This window comes from Falco naumanni, chromosome 2 (assembly GCF_017639655.2).
Source record: "Falco naumanni isolate bFalNau1 chromosome 2, bFalNau1.pat, whole genome shotgun sequence".
Taxonomy (NCBI): domain Eukaryota; kingdom Metazoa; phylum Chordata; class Aves; order Falconiformes; family Falconidae; genus Falco; species Falco naumanni.
This window is the reverse complement of record NC_054055.1, coordinates 76,493,640-76,515,106: the sequence shown is the minus strand read 5'-3', so window position 1 is coordinate 76,515,106 and position 21,467 is coordinate 76,493,640. Positions and strand designations below refer to the sequence as shown.

General features: G+C 43.2%; 1 protein-coding gene across 6 annotated transcripts in view; it reads right to left on the bottom strand.

Moving 5' to 3' along the window:
* Nucleotides 1-8,071: 8,071 nt before the first annotated feature.
* ITSN1 (intersectin 1) overlaps nucleotides 8,072-21,467 on the bottom strand; it is a 136,377-nt gene continuing 122,981 nt past the window's right edge. For 5 of the 6 annotated variants that reach the window (XM_040584983.1, XM_040584988.1, XM_040584984.1 and 2 more), the window contains 11 exons: nucleotides 20,836-20,957; nucleotides 19,943-20,049; nucleotides 18,392-18,575; nucleotides 17,839-17,937; nucleotides 16,829-16,996; nucleotides 14,968-15,180; nucleotides 14,310-14,431; nucleotides 12,091-12,173; nucleotides 11,908-11,991; nucleotides 11,299-11,472; nucleotides 8,072-10,333 (listed from right to left, as the gene is read on the bottom strand). In XM_040584983.1, coding sequence (XP_040440917.1) covers nucleotides 10,185-10,333; nucleotides 11,299-11,472; nucleotides 11,908-11,991; nucleotides 12,091-12,173; nucleotides 14,310-14,431; nucleotides 14,968-15,180; nucleotides 16,829-16,996; nucleotides 17,839-17,937; nucleotides 18,392-18,575; nucleotides 19,943-20,049; nucleotides 20,836-20,957 — 1,505 coding nt within the window. In that variant the 3' untranslated portion in view covers nucleotides 8,072-10,184. The remainder of the gene's footprint in view (nucleotides 10,334-11,298; nucleotides 11,473-11,907; nucleotides 11,992-12,090; nucleotides 12,174-14,309; nucleotides 14,432-14,967; nucleotides 15,181-16,828; nucleotides 16,997-17,838; nucleotides 17,938-18,391; nucleotides 18,576-19,942; nucleotides 20,050-20,835; nucleotides 20,958-21,467) is intronic. The other variant, XM_040584987.1, reaches the window with a different exon arrangement.

Here is a 21,467-nt window from a genome sequence, read left to right as displayed (position 1 = left end):
GATAAATGGGGTCACTGCTGCTGAGGTTCTGTAAGTCTCCAGAGAAATCTTAACACTCTGTACTGTCAGGATAGTGGAGCAACAGTCCTGCTGCTGCCTGTGCTGTTTCTGTATGTGGAAGGTGTTGACACTGGAACTGTAGCTGGTAGATGCTTTTAGAAGTACAACAACGGCTGTTAAGACAGTTGTGTCATCAGTGTGTCTCAGCAGCAAACGCCATGTCAGGCCCAGTTGACTTCCACATCAGTATTGCTGGAGAGAGAAACTAAAATTACCCTGGAAAAGCTTGTTAGTGAGAGGCTAAGGTGTTGTTAACTTCCAACTGCATACAAAAACGTTTGTAACAGGACAGGAGGTCACACCTAGGCATGGCCAGCTGGATATGCTTCCTGGTTAACATTTGAACATGGATTTTTTTTCTTAAAGTTCTGTGCCTCTGTCTTCTGTTTAGATAATCCTCACCAGGCTTGTGAAGGGGTGTGAACTGCCTGTTTCTCCCTGTTGGTCCTTGGCCAAGAACTGAGTTTGACTTAATTTTGGATGGATACTGTTCTTGCAGGGGTGGGGTGTGGAATTGGTAGTGCTAGCTCATTTCAGTTTCGTTACTGAAACCTGTTAACCAGCCACCGAGTTTTTTTGAATGTTTTTAATAACAAGCAGCAGCCCCAGCAGGGGAGACTGTTTAGTCCTGTGCTTTGTCTGGTGCTTCAGGCTGCAAGTACTTTCCCCACCAGGGCCAGCCCAGGGCTGTGGGCCACGCGTCCTGCCTGGGGGGGCGGAGGTGCAGAAGTAAAGGCTGTGCTCAGCCTCCCAGCAGCCCCCCAGGGCTGGGGAAGGGCTGGGGGTGGAAGTGCCCTGCGGCAGGATGAAGTGCTTGTCCTGGGGGCAGTGGGAGCAGCAGGGTGGGTGTGTGCTGGGACAGGGGAGGGAGCGCTGAAGCTTGAGGGGGCAGTGATGAGGGTGGGTGGCACTTGAGACCCCCAGGAGGCCCAGAGGCGGAGCAGAGGGGCTGCTAGAGGCCTGCGGGCAGTGGGGCAGCGGTGGGCCCGAAGGGGCCTCTTGCACCCTGCTTTCCGCTCCTGGTGTCACACCGTAGCAGTGGTGAGGTGTTTTGAGCTGTTCCAGAGGCAAGGCAGCTTTCCGGAGGTTGGTGCTGTGCAGCAGAGATGCCAGCCCCTGCCCACTGGATAAACGTGGCCTCGACAAAGCAGTCCCACACAGCTGGCGAGCTTCCTGCCAGTCCCGTCTCACCTACAGCTGTGATCTACAAGCCAGCACTTCGGCTAGTCCCGCTGTGCCAACCCAGTGCCAAAACAGCTGTGAAGAAGTGAAAAAAATGCATCCTCTGAGCTGGACAAAGGGACCCACTTGCTTAACAGGATACTGAAGGTATTGCCCTCAGGGCAGCTGGCCAAGTTCAGTACTTATTCACAAAAATTAGGGGAGAGATCAGCGTGAGACTTGCTATATTCTCACGCAGCAATGGCACAGGCGGTCGCTGACAAGCTGCATGAACTGCTGCTGACGTAAAGTCATAATACGCACAAAGTAATGGCACCTGGCCTATTAAGCAAGTGCCTTTGGTTGGGGTTTCTTTGGAGGATGGGGTCTTACTATTTTTGAAAATTTGTTCTGTCTTACTACAGATTTGTTCAACTCAATTTTCCACTCTTGAAAAAAATGCAAATAATGCATTACAGGGATTAAAGGTGGCGCCTGTCAGACATTAAATGCTGGTAAGTGATTTCCCTCCCTATCACTTCGCTTATACCTATGTAGTCTTTTATCAAAAATACTCATCTGGCAGTTTACTTAATGGGTCTGACACCATATCACTCTTTTTCAGTCCTTTTCAAGAATGTAACAGTACACAGTTAAACTTTAAAAAAATCTGGATTTATTCTTGCATAATTTCACTTGCACAACTACAGTCTCATCTGTGTCAAACACACTGCACAGCCCAAAACCGTATTGGCAGTTTCCACCTCAGTGACTGCAGCCTGGGAAGTGGCACAATTCCTCAAACAGGTGAACACATTTTAAGGACTTCTGCTTAATTGGACCGTGTCTGTAAATAGAATTATTTAACCAAGTATAGCTGAGGAAACCAGACATTCACAGCAACCAAAGTACAGTCAAAATTTTCTTATGAAAAACAGTGGTGTCCAATTCATAATTATTCATTATACCTATTAGAAATGATTTAAGAAACCAAAAGAAGCCAACTTCACTTTATGAATGTTCCACTTGTAGAATAGTTAGATGTGATGTAAATGAACAATACAAATTTATACCATTTTCTCTGGAAAAAAAAAACGAAACAACTTTTTCTCCTATTTGGTCAGGTCTTGTTTTATAATGCCTTTGTAATTTTTAGGATCATATGGATACTAGAGACAGTACAACACTTCCTTTTTTAAGGGGAAAAAAAAAAGAAAAAGGAACTAATTGATACCATTTGTTTGGCAGCAAAAAGTGCACTATAAAAAGTAACATCACCACCAGCGGGGAGGGGGATTCCCCAATTCTAAGTATTAACATTGAAAAAAATACTATGGCTATCTTTTTCTTTTTTTTTTTCAACAATTTACCAACACAAAGTAGAAACTACCCATTACACAGCCACAAAGGCTGCCAGAATCTAAATTCCTTTTCAGCAACTTGAGGACTGGAATAGAGTAATTCTGCACAAGCCGAAGCCTCCCAGGAAAACCTGCCTCATGGGGCTGGGGGCAGCTTTGCCTTTTCCCTGTGGGTCGGGATTGTCTCACCATGGGGGGAGCCCGTACCCGTGCTGGCAGCTTGCTGTGGGCCTCGCCGAGGTGGGATGGATGCCTGCGGTGCAGGAGGGTCGGTGCAGATCCCTCTGCACTGGTGTGACCCTTCAGGCAGTGCTGCCCAGTCACCCCAAAAAGCAGCCCATCCTGGGGTGAGCGTGGTGGTGGCAAACCTGGGAGAGCCTAAAAGACATGGTGAGACGGGGCAAGAGGAAGCGAGAGCAGGGGCAGCGAGCTGGCCAAGCACCCGGTCCGGCACTAGAGTCCTGCACCCAACCTTCCCTCTTCCTCTTGGCAAGAACAGGTTACACCATGAGGCCCTTCCCACAGTGCAGCCACCACAGCTGGGGGAGATTTCCCTTCCAATCCATCACCTGATGGATGCCCACCCACGATTTTGGGGGGAGCAGAGATCCTGCTGCTCACCAAGCTCTTACTTTTTAGCTCTGTCCCTATTTTTTCACTTTTTCTCCTACTCCCCTGCATGCCATCCCTCCCCTTTCACCTGTGCAAGCAGGAGCTGCTGCCAGGGGTCTCAGAGGAAGCACCAACTCCCTTTGTTTGCATGATGCTTTAAGATCCCAGAACCAACCACTAAATCCAGGGTTAGTGACACTTTTGCAGCTTTACAAGCAACACAAGGAATTCACCTATGGTCGCAGCAGAGCCTTTGACAACTATATCAAGTAACTAGGCTAGTTTAATATATTCTTCCTGCAGTTCTTTATTCTTTTAAATTAGGTCCTAAATATATCCTTCTATGTACAGAAAAATAATTTCCCAAGGACAGTCTTATTTTAAAATATTTAAATGAACAAACAAAAGGGTGCCTATAAATGCTTTTCTGTTAGATTTACTCAGTATTTGACAATGACAACAGCTGTGTTTTTATATATACAAATAATCACACAAATATATATATATATATAAGCATGTATTTAACTATAGATACATTGATATGCATGTAGGACAAGAGTATTGGGGCTAAACAAATGCCAGGATATATGTGGAACGTACGTACAGAGCAAACCCCTCAAAGTTAAGGTGATGTAACCTGATTCCCAGCTTTTCTGTGTTTCAAAGGTTTTGACTGCTGGATTTGAATAAACTGAAATATCCCAGTGGCAAGCAGAGCAATATGAAACTAGACACCACTGTTGCAGTAGAAGACTGAACTTGGCACATCTTAGTTTTGAAAATGTATTTGATAATATTACAAAAACTGCATTATCCACGTTTCCCCCCCAACCCTACTCATATGTAACAAAAAGTGGCTTATTTCTTCTTAAAGGGTAAAAAAATTGTAAAATGAACATTTAAAAAGTTCCCTCATAAAAACTCATGTTGAGAAAATATATAATAATTAATTGCATCTAGAAAAAAGTTCTGTAATTGGTCAGTTATTTGGCTTAGTGTCAGCTCAGCGACATGCTCCGTCTTTCAAGGTGCTCAAGTCAACGCACCAGCTGTGTGCAGCCTCTTAGGGCTTTACAGGCTGGCTTTCTACCAGCACTGTACTTGGCAAGGTACTTGGTATTTCCGAGGCCAAGGTCAGCCTAGTGGGTTTTTTATTTTACAGTCCTTCCAAATGTGTTGCAAATCTGTAAGTATAAGAATTATGATTTGCCTGGTAAATACAATTCTGGTGAGTTCAGTAGCCAAAACCACTTTTGGGAAGATAAGGAAGAAAACAGATCCAGCTGAAAAGACTATTGACTACTTCTGTATTTCATCTTAGTCTTGACTTTTTGTTTGATGCTCTATTGCAAACTTCCAAATCCTTACAGAGCTTGAACCGACTTCATAATGTAGGCTCTACATTATCGAAGCCGCCTGAATTCCTCCATGCATCCCAGCAAAGCACACAGGCACCCCGCTGGCTTTACATATGCCTTTGCACTGAATTTGGGCACGAATTAAAGTTAAGCATCTGCTGAAGTGCTTTGTTGAGCCAGGAGCTGTGGCAGAGGTGGCAGCTGCCAGAGGAGCTGTCAGGGAGAAGCCTGGAAAGGAGTCCCTAAAACAGCGCTGTTCCACGTAACTGAGCTTTGGGAGTTGGGGTTAAAGGGCGGGAAAGAGTGAAATTTTCCAAAGGACTTAATTAGTTACAGAACCAGAAGCGCCCGTTTACTCACAAGATGTGCACAAGGAAAACCTAGTGCGACCGCAACAGAGCAAGGCAGTGAGATGAGGCGAGATGTGTTTTCCAGTCACCCACTGCATCGATTTGTGCAACGCAGCCAGTGTTTGGCTTGGAGGGAGCCAACAGGCTCAGCAGGTGGGGAAAATCATGGCTGGGAGAGGACCTGGGTGATCTCCAACATAAGCCTCAACCCTAACGGCAACAAGCTGGAGGCTTATGGGCTCGCAACGTGGGCAGCGGGAGCTCACAGCCTGGCGCTGCTGGGAGGACAGCACAGATACATGCCCAGGTGGCAGGCTGGACCCCTGAAAGGGGGAGAGCTGAACCTGCCCCAGGCGTGGCTTCCACCTACACCTGGCTAAGCGCAGAGGACAATCAGCTCGGGTGGTTTCCCTCAGAGGCATCTTCGAAGAGCTGACTCCTGTCCACGGGGAGAAAACGCTCTCCAGGCAGAGCAACAAGACCAGGCTGATGCTTACTGCAATCAGAGCAATGATGGGGGGGATCCTAAAGGGGGAGGGATGCAGGTGAAAGCACAGACATCCACCCTGCCGACATGTAACGGCATTGCTGGCAAATACCTCGTGGGAATGCAGGCTGGGGGAACAAGTCCTTCGAGAGACAGAAAACGGGCACATTGATGCTGGTGCAGCCAGTTCCCTGTACGGAAAGGGCACGGAACCGTGTACCTCGCGGATGGTCAGTCACGAGAGCTACCTGGATGGCACCAGGAAAGCAAAGAGCCTGACAGCAATGTTTACAAGCCTATAAAGTCCCTGTGAAAGCATCTTGAAACAACACAGTGCCTAAGCACCTCAGAGGTATATCTCAGAAGGTAATCCCTGGAAAGAGGAGTATGAGGGCTGTCACAAACACCAAAAAGCTCCACTTCTATAAAAAAGTGCATGCAAACTCCCGCATAAATACAGAGCTGCACTAAATTCAGCGTGGCTCTCCCAGGCTGAGGACAAACACGTGGTTTATTAATCACTGCTGTTATATTATGGATGCTTGGGGTCCTGGAAAACTGAAGTTCTGCTGTGAGACTGCAGATCTGATTTTAAACTAAACACCACCACCGTCCCCCCCAAAAAAAAAGAAAATTAAAAAAGATTCCTTTCCTTTCTCCTCAGTATCCTGTCCTGTCTGCAGCCACAACAATACTGATGTTCTGCCTGTTCCCAGCTACCAGCATCTTTCAAGTCATTTTAGTAATTTCTAAAAGTGGTGTTCCCTTTCAGGTTCTGACCCATTGGCTCAATTCTACTACAAGACTTAAAACCAAGGAAACACTAGGGAGAAACAATATTCTCATTCTCCTTGTTAAAATTAATGTGCCTAAGGGGAAAATGCAATTCCCAGAATTACAGGTTGAAAACTAAACTAACAGTTCAACTTTTTCCATTGCATGTTTTCTCACAGCTGCAGGTTTTGCTCGCTCTTCTCCCAGGGCTTTTTTCTCCCGATTTATCTACAGCAAGACCACTGTTTCCATGAAGGCAGCGAATACATTAAAAAGTCACAGTATTATTTTTAGAAAGGCTTGATTGCCAGCCAAGAAGTTTGATGCTGAAGAATTACTTCAAAGCAAAACATCTTCTCCAAAGAAGTGGAGCCTCCTAAAAGTAGAAACCCCATCTTAGAGCCAGTCCCAGTGGCCCATATACCAATTCAGTCTCGCCAGTGCCTCATTTTAAGGACGAGTAATGGAGAGACCTTGTACTCGGCCCCTCTACAGGGATAAATTTTACCAAAGCAAATGCAGACAGCCAGTCCCGGAATATGTACGGGTTTACAACCTCTGTGCTTTAGTGGGGATGCTTATCTGCATAAATTTGCGCTCAAATCCAAAATGGGACCAAGTATTATCTGCCCTTCAATTTTGTTCTTGTGGTTGTTTTGCATAACATTAGGAAAGGTTTACACACATCTAGATGGGGCTGGAAAGGGAGCTGTGAGCCTAGGCGTGCTACTTTACGAAGATATTCAGAGATCAATAACCAGGATCTGAAAGACAGGGTCTACATCAATACAGGTATTTCATAGCGGTAGCACAGACTAGCGGAGTTTGGCCTGACAGCCAGCACGCGGCGCTCCTAAGATGGCTCAACCTGCATACGTAGCGGGAAAGTCAGCTGGCTTTGTAAACACACACAGAGATGCCTAACTGCCTAGGTATCGCTGCGTGCCTCTGCCTTCCCAGCCCCTTCAGAGCACAGGCAGTATTTAAACAAGCCTCTGAGAGCTCACAGTTTTCTCTATGAAAGCATTAGTAGGAAGGCAGCTAATGAGTCTCTTTTCAGTCAAAGGCCTGCGCTTTTACAGCACAAATCCTGGATGAGAAGGAGGCCTGTGCAGCTACGGTGGCTAAGAAAAGCAGAAACCTGTAGCCTGTGCAGCTGTGGAGTTAACGGAAAGCGATGTGCAAGACTGCAGCATTCCTGAACAGGGAAAACCAGGCAGGAGGCAGCGTGTTTCTAAGAACCTTTGGTTAACCCTGGTGAAAAGCGGCTCAGTCTGGGAAGCCAACAGTGCCGATATGCTACAGAGCACTGAGGGCAAGCGGGCGAGCAAACAGCGACACCCCTATGCACAGTTGGCTGGCTCTAAGGGTACACATACATTCTGTCCTTGATGCACAGGGGTTAGGACAAGCTTCCTCTTTAGGATTAGACTGATTACAAGGGATTCATTAGATATCCATGAGCCAAACCCCAGCCTTTCATCCTCTTCGTGTTCGCGTAACTCCTATTGACATTAACAGGAGCTTAACGCTGCTGTGCATTGAGGGTAAGCGGGAAATCAGAAGCGATGGTGGTTGGGAAGGTGCTCGGGAAGGTGCTCAGTTCTGCTACAATCGTACATGCCCACGACAAGGGTCACAATCTGAGAGGAGCCCCTGCAGCTATGGGTCCCCCGCTTCCAACACCAGTTGAGTCTCAGAGGAAGATGCAGCTCCTTGAGGCTCAGTTTGAAAACCTGGCCAGGATCTCTGTGTTACACCCACGGCCTTTTTTGTCCTGTTTATCTATTTAGTCGTTACCATAATTCATGCTGGTGAAATGATACCATTAAAAAGTGATGGTACTTTTTAAACACTGAAATGAATGTTCATTGTATTTACAGCTACTGAGTAAAATTAGGACAGCGATAAAAGGTTAGACAATGACATTTAATGTTACTCCATTAATAGATTTTATCACTTTTTTTTATCCTACCACAACAATGTGTATTTTCATATACATTATATTTAATAAAATGTATTGATATGGAATTAGGAAAGCATGGGTTTAGTACTATTTACATATTTTAATTGAAACAATTTTCTTAACAACATTGAAAAATAGAAACTTAAAGTTCTCTTAATCGTGTTTTCAGCCAGTTAGTGGTAAACAAATGCATGCCTAGGAAGTTACACTCCCTCTAAAATGTGGTCAGTTGAAAGTTTCTAACTAAAGTGTGTATCTCTGTTTTGTTTCAAAAAATACATAAGTATGTCTGTCATTTCTGATACAAAATTCTACACTATCTTCAATAAATAAATAATAAAGCGATTCTGAAAAGTATGAAATGTAAACTTTGTTGTCCCTCCAACATACATTTTTTTTCCCATTGCTTGAAACATTACAGTGGTCTTTTAGGAAATTATAATACACAGACACTTCCCAGCACAGTTTACACTTATTACCATACTGTATCTACCTATCTGTTATGAATATATCCTAATTTCCTAATGGAAATCAATAAGACTTGTAGTGCTAGAGAACACCGCCTATACAGGAAAGGTGGAAACCAGTACTGAAAGGACATGCAAGGAACACCAAAACCTAACAACAGGCTCCACAAGAACGTCCACATGCTAATGAAACAGGCTGACACCTCCCATTCGGAAATAAAATCCTTACAAAAATACCAGTGTATGCATGATAAGTCATGAACAAAATGAATCCAAGCAGAACAAAGAGGAATTTTACTCTTAGGGGTCTATTCTCTCTCGAGTCCAGATTCAGCAAAGCACTTACGCATGTGCTTAGGGGGAAACGAGACGTAAGTGCACGCTTAAAGCTGGGTGCTTTCCAAACGGGGAGTTTGCTGGATGTGGGCCTATACGTGTGTATTCGTAGAGTCAAATGGATATATAAACCCTGCCGTTCCCCCAGGTGACAAGGCTTTTGCTTTGGGGTTACCCACTCGGCACCATCACAAGCACTCTGTTTCTGGCCGCGTCCAGTATCGCTGCCACCAGACCTGCGATCACCCTGGCTCACCACAAACACCTTTGCGAGTACAGAACGCCGCTGCCCTGAACTCAGTAACATGATGTCGAAGAACACAGTTAGGCACGGTACAATTTAATAACCGGTCACCAACGATTGCTTTGCAAACTAGATTCTGCAGGGTAGGAATTAGCTTCCTCAGCTAGAGCCATGGGGTTTTCTCTTCCCTGCTGCAGGGGACCCATCATCCATCTGCAGTCACACAATCAAGCAGCAGTAGTAAAGAAGTATTGAAGTGGTATAGCACAACATACAGCAGGGCTCTATGTTTAATCCTTCACTTACTGTGCGAACATTTACTGTGCTATAGAAAACAGCAACTTCCAAAGGTACTGAGTGGGTGGACTCTTCTGAAGTGCAACGCATCTCTGTGCAGAAGGCCTGTACATAATTTGTTTTCAGGGGCAACATGAGCCATGAAGTGGTATGTTAATAGAATCTTCTCTGTTTATAGATATAGACTATTTATTTTCTAAGTCTTTTCAGTACCATCATGAAGATCTTCAAAGATCTTCTTACTGTGTAACTGCTCCTTCCATTCACATAACATTTACAAACCACTTTGCTGAGCAATAGGCACAAAATTCCTTAAGGGGGAAAACTCTGCCAAAAGCCTCCAAAACATACCAACGTTGCCTTCTTCATGTAAATTAAAGAGTAGGGTAACTGGAGCAAGCACAGCAACCTATGTGGTTTGCCAGCCTTTCAGACCGGAGCACGATAAACAACGAGGTTATTTCATAAACCCAGGAAACTAACATCAAGTTCCACATAGAGAAATCGAGGGAGATCTCCTCACTAAATTGGGATTCATTTTTCAGTGAGAATTATCAAGGCACAAAGATGCTCCTGTTTGCTTTGATAACCCTCTTACATGTGAAGGGCAAGCAGTAGTTTCATACCACACCAGTAAGGATTTTGTGACAGCTTCTGCAGGCGCCTATTGCAGTGAACTCAGACTGAAATAAAACATTTGTCCCTTTCCTTCTAAGGCTCATCGAACAATTGCAGGTCTAGTCGGACGACTATCTCTCCTGTTGGGACTTCATGCAGAAGGAGACACTTTGTAACTGGTCCCTTTGAACCCTGATCCTTCTTAATGTCTGCCACACGGATCTCTGTTCTGCCCAAAAAGTCTGAAATGCAAAAAGACAGCATGCTCAGAAATGACACAACTGTTTTACGTTGCAATAAAATGCTCATTTGCAGAAGGAACTAAGCTTCCATCTACGCACAACCAAAGGAGACGACAAGTCTTCAGTCCAACTACATTTCTGCAGCTGAAGGCGGCCAAAGGCTGCCAGTCTGCATAGAAGAGGATTTTAGCTAGACCATATGAGACAGCAGCAGCATTACAATGGTCCCATAAGCAGAAAAATCCACTATGTAATTCACAGCTGCCTTGCTTCAGTAGCTTATTTCTTTTCTGAAACGTCAGAGAAGGGGCCAAAGGCTGCTGCACAGTTCAAACCGAGTGCGAAGCCCTCCGGAGATGACAGAGCCAAGCAGTGCATCACATGAGTGACGAGGTTAACGGGCCAACTGGCGCTGGCCACATGAATGACAGTCCTATCCAAATACTTCCTGAGAGATTATGACTCAAAAATACACTCTTCAGTGCTCCATATATTTATCCCAGGTTAAGACTGGGTTAGGAATCCTGGGTTCATTTCTGCCAGTTATTGCATGTTCTAGGAACTTGACATTTCTCTCCCTCCTGCATGAACCTATCCATTTCCAAACAGCATCCAGAGTTTTTTAAAGACTTGGCAGAACTGTGAACTACACTTTAGTTGTTGTCAAGTTGCACAAGAAGGAACCCCCACCCAAAAAAAAAAAAAAAAAAAAAAAAAAAAAAAAAAAAAAAAAAGAAAGAGCTTGATTCTTTTTGCAGATACTAGCATTACTCCACTGGGGAGCAAGGATGAGTAGGCTCCCGATATCCAAAGGGGTTCAATATTGGGGGTGGAACTAGATGATCTTTAAAGGTCCCTTCCAACCCAAACCATTCTCTGCTTCTATGATCGACCTCAGCAGGCGTGCATCTCTTCAAGACAGGAGATTGAAAACACCCTTGGAAGGGTGGCAGCCCCCTACGTACCATCTGGGGAGAACTGGTCCCTCTCGAACACTGTAATGCAGAGCACATCCTGCTCGAGGTCTTTGATAAAGAACTGGCAGTTGGAGTTCCACTTCGGGTTGAGGGTGTCCTGTATTGTCTTGGTAATGTGGCACTGAGAGCCCATTGTCACCTCACAGTACGGGTTACTCTTTCCTGGGAAGATGGAAACAAAGGGAAGAGAGTAATCACATTTTTAGGTGTGTGATCTTCCTCCTAAATATCCTTTTAGTCCTACAGCAAATATAATGGGGAAAAGACTGTGGCCTCACTGCCGTTATAATGAACAGGGACACGGTTCTGCAAGGTGTTGAGCACCTTCCACTCTTCATTTTGGGACTTGGTGACTTGTGATCTCTTATGCTGTGGCTTATGTGGTGGAAACTAAGTTTGCCTGAAAGAAATGGGTTAATGCAGGACAACTGCATGACAGCTACTGAACTGCACAAAATCACTTCTGCATATTTTAAGTTCACTAAAACTGCTTCATTAAACAAAACCATGTTTTGGACAGAACCTCCTTCAAAGTCAGTCAGACAAATAGGAATGTCTTCTTCATCAAGCATATTATGAAAAATCCAAGGCACTTACCATGGGACCTGCAAGGTTTTAGTTCAATGCCTTCGACAATATTCACCATCAATCTCCCAATGCCTGTTGCTCTTTGTGAGCGAACTGTGGCGAAACAGAAGAGGAGAGAGAAAAGTCATTAATGTATTTGCCTGCCCATGGGCTTTTCCCCAGAAGATAAGACGCCCACATCCCATGTTGTACCTAAGTAGGCCTTTTCCCTCTTCTTCTTTTCAGTCTCTATGTATAGTTCTGAAGCAGCTTTGATCTTCTGAACCCAGGCAGTCCTTCAGAAGGAATGGGAAAAAAAAGTTGCAAAATACCATTTCCATTTTCCCTCCCCGGAGCACAGCAGACAAAATTAAAGCTGTCCCTCCTTCCCAACCAAGGCTCTGGCCCCATCACAGGCTCTGCTACCCTGAAGCTGTCTGCCTGGAAGAGATCTTACTGGAATGTGTAGCACCTGCAGAAATGTAACCATCCTAAGCCAGGAGATCCCACCACACAAAGAAAGCTCAAGAGAATCACAAGCAAGGGGGACTGGATGAGAAACCAAAAGGTATAGACAACAGGCTTGCTTTCACCAATCCTTCTGCTTTATTGTAATAAACAAACTTCTTGTAGCTAGTAGATACAAGACAGCTATGTTGCAGAGCTGTCCCCTTTTCTTTACCCCTGAGGTTTCATACCAAAAATCTTTCTGAGCCTCGGGACACATGAACCACAACTCAAGGACTATATGGATGACAAAAGATCATGGTTCCCTATGAGGTCTCCTGGGAAACCATTTCATACTTCAGAGACTGAGTGGAAAGATTGACAAAGAAGTACAGAAGAAGGGGTATCAAGGGACTTCAGGGGTTTAGAAGAGTTGATGTGACATACAAGGGAGCCTGAAACCTGAGCCAAGGAAAAATGAGAGAACCTAGGAGTTGTGGATCCATTTCTGATCCAAAAATGAAGAGCTGCTGCTCTGATACTGGCTGGGATTTGGGTCTGAACACTCACATTCTGCTGCATAGAGAGCTGTTCAAGAAACTAAACACTTCAGGACAATTCTGCCTTCCAGCTCAGCCCTAAATGGCAACTTCAGAAGTATACCAAGCCTTTGATCATAAAGGTTCTTTTAAGATTAAATGGGTAAATGAATCACCCATTGATGCTAATGTTTTATTTGCTCTTATGTTGAAAACCTGAAAGTATCTCACTTAAAATGCTGCATTTATTTAGTAAGCAATTCTGGCATAAAAGAAAGTCAAAGGCATTTGACTAGAGCGGCCAAATTCAGATAACAGTTTTCACGGGTTCTCTCTGCAGTGAATGAAGAGAGACAGGCACCTCCAGAGGCCATTCAGGATGTGAAGATCTGGCTCCTTCCACTGATGGTCCAGCGTAGTGTGCCTAAGCATCTCACTGATGTTCCTCGAGCTAGGTAGGATGAAGGCAGTGCAGAGTTTGAATCTTTCTGACTGCTGCTCTGAGTGCTCTGACACAGAACAGATGATTATTGCTAGAGTCTGATTCGCACAACAGATCTTAAGGTGAAAAGGCTGTGCCAGTTTTCATCACCAAGGGTCTAACCATGATGCTCGTTCATTCTGTGGCACAGATGGACAGACAGCATCCCAAAGGACAAATGGGACCCACAAAAGTACAATCTTTTGCAAGGAAAAACTGTGTGTATAAATAATAATGAATAACACTGTCAGGCAGGCAGGGAGCAAAGATGTTTTATATATTTTTATGTATCAGAATTTTTAGGGGCCATACATTTGAAGCCCACATAATACAATGTCTATACTAAGCGGGGGGGAGGTTTGCTGCACTTCCAACTTTCATTTTTTAACAAAAGTTACCTTTCAGGACCTTACATTTGCATAGAGAAATGTTTTCAGTATAAGTCAGTGTAGTCCCCTCTCTGTAAGCTTGCCAGAGATAAAAATCACGAGCCGACATTTTGAGGTTGCTGTTCCTTTGATTGTTTCAGTCTGGACTGAACCAGATTAAAACTAACTGGGTTTAGTTTGACAGGTTTTTGCTTCAAGTTCTAATTCTGTCCTTTTCCTCAATCTAATTCAGCTTACAGCCATAAGAATGCCTGCACTGGCACAAACAGATGGTAACCGAAGAAGATAGCATTGCATCTTTTGGCTTCCTTATGCCAACATAAATGTTAGGAAATAGGGCCTGTATTGCAGCCCTACTAGCTATTTCACTGTTGGTCTTACCAGAATTCAGGAAACGTCATTATTTCTCCCTCCTCTTCAAATGCTGAGTACCACCGTATTCTCAAGCAAAAGTTTATCTTACAATTCTCCAGTCTTGTAAGATAAACTGCCTGGAGACTGCTATGCATGTGTATGTATATCATATACATTTGCACCAGACTTTTCAGTACTAACACAGCCTATACAGGTACTTACCTCTCATTAATGCTTTCAGCCCGGAGCGTATAGACTCTATCAATGTGGGAGATATGGAAGATGGGCTCATCTCCAGAAGGGTCTGTGGGTAATTTTACTAGTACCTCATTTAGAAAAATGGGCTGTAAAACATTAGGCAAAGCTAGAGTTCTACTGCACGGTATCTGAAGAGATGCATTCAACATAGAGCAATTTATAACAGATTTATCTTGTGCTTGCAGTATCTTTCCCCTTCTGCCTGCCTCCCACCTTTCTTCAGATACGTCATTTTCAAAAACTTTCTTCTTATCAAAGATACAGCTGCCTCCAGACTCTGGGAACACCTCCCCTGAAGTAAGCAAGCAGCCTCACGAAGCATCGCAATCTCCCCTTTCCCACAAAGGGCAGCAAACGCTACTCTCCCCGTTACCCCCTGACACACGTGACCTCTTGTTGAAGAGGTTGTTTTAGCAAAACTCCAAAAGCATCTTTCTTACCTCACTAAGGCAAACAACCAGCTTTCTCACAATCAGTTGCTGGAATCTCCAGCGTACGCCAAAGCTTTCAAACCTTTTCTATATCAAGGCTATTGCCCACACACCCGGTATGGGAGCTGCTGCCCGCTATATGCACTGTTAGCGTATAACCATCTCAGCCCCCCCTTAAGAGTGGTACTTACAGTTTTGTACATTTTGTATTGCAGATTAGACTTGGGGCTGAAGACCTTGTCTGTGCCAGAAGAGCCAAGAGGTTTTATGATCTGAGTCAGGAGAAGGAAATCATTGAACAGAAAGCCATACAGCTCCTTGTTACTCTTGGCTTTATAGAGTTTCCCACTGTGCAGAAACTTGCGTGGTCCCAAGCAGTTTGTAACAGAATTAAATACGAGTTGCTGCGAAAAGTAGAAGAAGAACAACAACGCACTGTATAAAGTAAAACAATCGAGGTTCCCCTGAAAGAGATCAAATACAGTTTTGAGTCCTGACATTGGTTTCAATTGGTGTCACAGGGATGATGAGCAATGTCTCTGCCTTGCGCATGATAAGCAGTGCAAGTCATAGAAAGGCCACGTGAAAATTAACTTCAAGGCAGCCTATCAGTTGCATGTGGCATTGCTTGGACAGTCGGAGAGAAGCCAAAAATTCCTTTTGAGTTTCTCTGCCATGCGCATGCATCTCTGCAAGTGGAACTGAGCTGATGCTGACTTGTCCTGGATTAGCAGTAGCTATGCGAATGGCATCTCCAAATGCTAAGCTTTCTTAACAAGGCCTGGGTTTCTGAACTGTCTTTGAGTTTCACCCAATAAAACATACCAAAGGAATTCCAGATAGCCTGTCTTTGTGCACACAAGATACCTGGAGTTAGAGGACAGCTGCTGACCGCTGGCTGGAACTGGCAGAATTTAAGACATCTGGAGGTTATTACCAGGTGGTTAGAGGCTTGCCCTTTCCTAAAGTGTCATTGTCAGGTTTATTTTTGCTAGGTGATGGTACAGTTCTCACCATCCTAGTTGGCTGGGCAGCTAGATCTGGGGTGGCTCCTTTCACAGATTAGAAACATCTCAAACAGAAAACCAGGGGAAAACTGGATTGCCCCTTGCCCAGGACTCAAGGCTGCTGCTACTGGCATTACTGAAGCAGCCAGTTGGTCTTCCAGGTAATATTTTTGGTGTTCTAGGGCCAGACATCATGTACAGAAGATAAAAGAGGCCATCTTCCTTCAGGCAGTAGTTGTAAGACAGCTGAATGTGTCTTTGACCCTTCTGACATTGTCATACATGTCTTCATTCTGAAACAGATTTCGTGAGATGAAATGCAATTTTTTCCGGTTTATAAACCAACCAGCAATTATTATTTTTTATCTTCTAGAACTGAAAATTCAGTGCATGCTTTGAAAATTAAGTTGTGATCTGTCTGCCTCTATTATCTTCACCAGTAATAGGGAGGCCATCAAAATACCCTCCATTCTTTTGCAAGATACTCTGACACAATATTTTCATTATAGCTTCTGTAGAGAAACTCAGCACGTTACTTTAAAAAGCAGTATGTAACGGGAGGCAGTAGTTCTCTCTGTAAAGTCTTGAGAGAGACTTGATCAGTATTCTTGAGTTTTCAAAATGTCTACAAAGTTTTATCGCAAAAAATATTTTCTGTTACGAGTTTTAAAGCACTCCAGTCCAGAATGGTCAGGTATAGCTTCAGGATGGCATACAGCAGTCCAATAACCACTGTATTATAAAGAGCTGTGAAACTGGAAAGTTGTGGTTGAAAATTGCGGCATTGAACCTGGTACTAGCCCAGAGCCAGGCAACAAAAGCAGCATTTACCATATTGAAGGCCATAACACGATCAGCAAAAAGGATCACGTGCAGGAGTGAAAGGGAGCCAAAGAAAGATGAAAACAACGGATTGAAGATTGTATGACTTGATTAATTACACTGTTTGTCCCCTGATGCAGTGCTGCAAGTGAGCCATGGTATCTTCCCAACTGGTGGAGAAGTGTGCCTGTATTTACATTACTCTAGACAGCACTTTGTTTACCTCTGACAGGCCTTCACACTGAACGTGAGCCTGGATCCACTCCAGCCTATCTGAGTTTTCCTTCTCCCGCACACCTTCGTTTACTTGAGAACACAATTCTTCTGCTTTCTCAAGAGCATGCTTCAAGTGACTGTGGTCAGGGTGGTTTTCAGGAGTGTTTTCTATTATCTATAGATAAATAAAATACATTAGCCTTTTCCGTTATCTGCAGTTAACATGTATTCATATTGTCAGCTCTATAATTTTTATTTTTTCATTTTCATCAGAGCCAGAATGTTCCACATTCCTTTTCCTCTTTGACAAACATGAAAAATAGGAGACAATCTCACAGTCTGTTTGCGAACAGCTGAAATGAACGCCTGCCTGCAGAGCCTTTGCATCAGTACACTGCTTGCTCTTCTGACATAAGTACACAAATTCCAGCCATACACAGAAATATAGCAATGACTGTTCTAAGGAATCTCTTAAATGTCAACATCCAATTTATAATTATTTCCTGCAAAAGTCTTGGGCCAAGTTCAACAGCATTATTCAGGATGGTAAGTGTTAGGCAACAAATGAAAGTTAGGAAAGGGTTGTAAGTTATCCAGTGATGTAAGCTGCACAGTAAGGTAACTCGCAACAATCTGGCATTCAGGCTTGCACACTGAATGTCATTTACCGGACTACAGGGAGGAAATGATACTGTGGAAAAAGGCAAAGATGAGCTTAAGATTGACCTGTTACTCCTGTTACCTGAATTTCAAAGTTTTCATTCAGAATTTACTGCCTTCCGGTTCTCTGTGCACAAGTTTCACCTCTGTTTCTAATGGAAATACTGAGTCATTTTGCTGAAGCCAAATGAGTTACTGCATCTTCTCTAGTGTGGTCAAACATAAAAGGCTATCCCATGTTCCCTAGCACATCAGATATCTAACACTGACAAAGCTTGGCACAAATAGGAAAACTACCCTCTAATCAAGCTATAAGCAAAGCAGCATCAAAAACATCATCTTTGCAAAAGAACGTACATTTTTAATTATTAGTGGGTATCTTGTTACCCGTTGCATAGGCTTTAGTAGAAAACTTGATAGTGGCATTCCTTTACAGCGAGGATCCATTGCTAACCTCTGAAACATTAGAGAGGTAAAATGTTGTTAGTCAGTTTGTTTAAAACCCTGGAAAATGAGCCCCTCCAAGAAAGGAAAAGGTAAGGCAATAAATGAACACCATGCCTCAGCTAAATCTGTTCTTAGATCACAAAGTCAGTGCAGTAGAATTTCTAGTATTTTTTTACAACGTATTCTTCACCTGCCTTGCCTGTACCAGAGAAGGGCCTCTTCTTACTGTCCCAGCACTTTACAGCAAAACCATGATTAAACAAACTATTGTAGAGCTCCAGAGCTCTTTGAAAACATGTACTCCTTCAATGAAAAAAATGTATTCCTTGAGTGAGTGCTTAAGTCTGAAGACTCTTCATTCTAGCCTAACACTGAGCACTATTTGAGACTGTGTTCTGCAAATTAGCAAAATGATGAGCTAAATTTAGCGTACAAAATTAACGGTGATTGCTTCTTCTCTTACTTTAACAAACTCCTTGAACTCAGGGACTTCATCTGTCTTCTGCTGGATGAGCGCTGCCCCATTGAGCTGGCAGCTACAGAACCGAATGTAAGGCTGCATGTGTGGCAGCTGAGCTGTCAGTATGTCACCAATCATTTTCACTGGCATCTTCTCTCCAGACATCTTCTTACGCACACGCAAAGCCCTAAACACGAAAAGGTCATGTGTGTTGTATATGTAGACCACTAAAGAATGATTCCTCATTTCTGAAATAAATGGCAAGATCCTTATTTATTACTGAAACAAATAGACCCCTGAATAACAAGTAGATCAGCCACAAGGTTTATTGCATATTGTAAGAATTCAATAATCAAGATTGCAACCTCAGCCAACATTTTTTCCTTCTTGTGGTAACCAAACTTTTATCTGACATCACTTAATGCAGTGCCAGATCAGATACAATATAAAAAAGAATATAATTTCCTTTCCTATTAGTTTAGAAAAAGACTAACTAATGTGCTAGTGAATGAGAGATAAAAACCTTCTCACTACTTTAAGCTCAAAGCAACTTCTACTTTTTAGCCTGGTTTCCCAAGGAAAGGGGGTTTATTGACATTGAGCTGCCTTGGATATCTGTCCCATCACTGCCACTGTTTTCAACTTGTGGGCGGGCCATTTTCACATACGTGTTACAAAAAAGAAGATACCTCAAAGTTGTAAAATTCCTGTAAGTTCAACAAAAGTCAGCAGTAGGGAAGAAAGGAACTTTGTTAGTCCTCTTGGTTATGATGATGCAGGTTTAACTCAATCCTGGCTCTGGCAATGACCAGATGAGCAACCTGTGTGCATGTGCCTCCTCCGAATCAGCCACAGCATTTACTGTGTCTTGCCAAAGCGATAGGGATGGGTGAGAAGGATGCAAGTAGGAACTGGATCCATCAGAGGCCACAGAAAATTAAGGGAGAAATAAGGGTACTTGCACTGCATGGAGTTTCATGGTAGACAGTTGGGGTTGCAGTAGCTGGAGACTTTGAAAGGAAGGGTGCACGGTACACTAGGCACAAATCCATAAGAAACCAGGCTTTGTGGGCGTCACTTCTCACAAAACAGCTCATTCAGGTGCTATAAGCTTACAATAATTAAAGGAATGCATTAGCTAACTCAGGATAAAGGGAGGCAGAGGTTATTGTCCCTTGTTTTGCATTCAGGGGTAACAGGACTGGAACTACGTATGAGCTGTGACAGAGGAAGTAAAAGCCTACAACAGGACTGTGGGTAGCCTTGGCAGGCACTATGCTGCAGGAGAAGTTGATCTTGCCTTCTCAAGCACATGTATGCTCAGAGCAAAGTAAATGCAAATAGTTACTCAGCAAAAAACTGCTGGATTTTTCTCAACAACAACAAGTCATAGGAAACGTTGTTAATATTTTGCTTTTTCCAACAAGGAAAAATGCATGGTCCTTTTGGTTACTATTTGCATAAGTGGCAAATATTTTCATGCAGCTAAAAGTAGAAGCAGGGGGAGAGGCCCATGATTTTGTTATTGCTAAGTATGGGGAAAAACCCACTTACTTCAGTAGTTTTATATTGCACATAATCAGCTCCTTCCAATTAACAAAAATCATAGCAACTTCTTTTTCTGTTAGCAGCTCAGATTCCATTAGTGGTTTCTGGAAGATCTAGAGATTCAGAAAATTAAGCAAATTAGAAAGTATATAGTAGTATAATCAAAGTGACCGAGACTGATGATGCTCATTTCCTTAGCCTGGAGGTGAGAAAATTTTACATCAGTGTAGCACCTGACACTCAGTGGAAGAGACTTCAGACATGCACTGGGCCCTAGGGATCCATGGTGTTCCCTAATAATATGTGAGCAGTGCATGGCTTTAAGAGAACAATTTCAATTTGTGTTGGTTTTGACCTGGATAATCTGTTTGAAACTTGGGAATTTTAGTCTGAGGTCTCCTGCAAAATATCCCATGATTGCTGTGATAATACTACTGAAAATACATTTTACTTTGGACTCTTATGGAAGTTCTCATTTATCTCACAGTGTCTCAGGTTTGCATATCTTGACCTCTTTTTTTTTTTTAAAAAAAAAAGAAGCTTTCCTTCTCTGTCAAAAGAATTGTCTAAGTCAGTTGCCTGTGCTAATTCCCTTTCTTCCACATAAGAGATGCACCTTTTAAGATTTAAAGAAAATCACAGTGATAACCGAGTGCCACCATGAATGTGGAAAATGTGCATCAAGCTTCAAGAACTTCTACATGAGAAATAAACGTTCAAAATCAGGAGTAAAAAGGGTTTAGTAGAATGATACTTTAGACAGTGCTTTGGTGCCAGTAACACAAGGGCTTAACATTAATTTCATGCACACCCATACACACATGCATATGTGTCTACATACATGTATGTATAAAGATGAGTGATTAAAACCTGCTACTTAAGCTGCTGTGCTGTCTTACCTCTGTGACCAACTGCAGATCATTTACATAGTTTTCTTCTGTGACAATTAGCTCGTGGATGTATCCCTGCCTTTTTCTTTCAGTAGGCGTCAACATATCCAGAAGATGCAAGTCTGCGCACCCTGGAAAACACAAAAGGATCCTAGATTTTAGTTACGGTCATTTGCAAATTGATTCAGATCTGTAGCAGTTCAAGTAACACTTAATGACCTGTAACTACTGCCTGTTCAGCTCACTTAATCATTATTCCACATGTAATGGCACAACACTAACAACACTTCATCCCTCAGTGACTCAAAACATTTTATTTAACAGCTTGCCTTTTTTTTTTTTTTTTTTAATTGGTAACTCAAGCCCATCTTGAAATGCTATCTTCTCTCTAGCAGCAAAGCTTAAAAATCCCTCTCACCACCACTTGCCCATTTCCAACCTCACTCTGAGGTTCACTGTCCCCTTCAGTTGTGTCATCCAACTGGAGCCATGCTGTAAAACAAAACCTCAAATGGATGGCTACTAATAAAAAAAAAGGCAAAGACTTCATCTGGTATTACTGCCAATGAAAATGTAGAGATACCCTAAAATGGAACAGAATTAGGGCAAGAGCACTATAGTGACCTTAATGGTCTGATGGG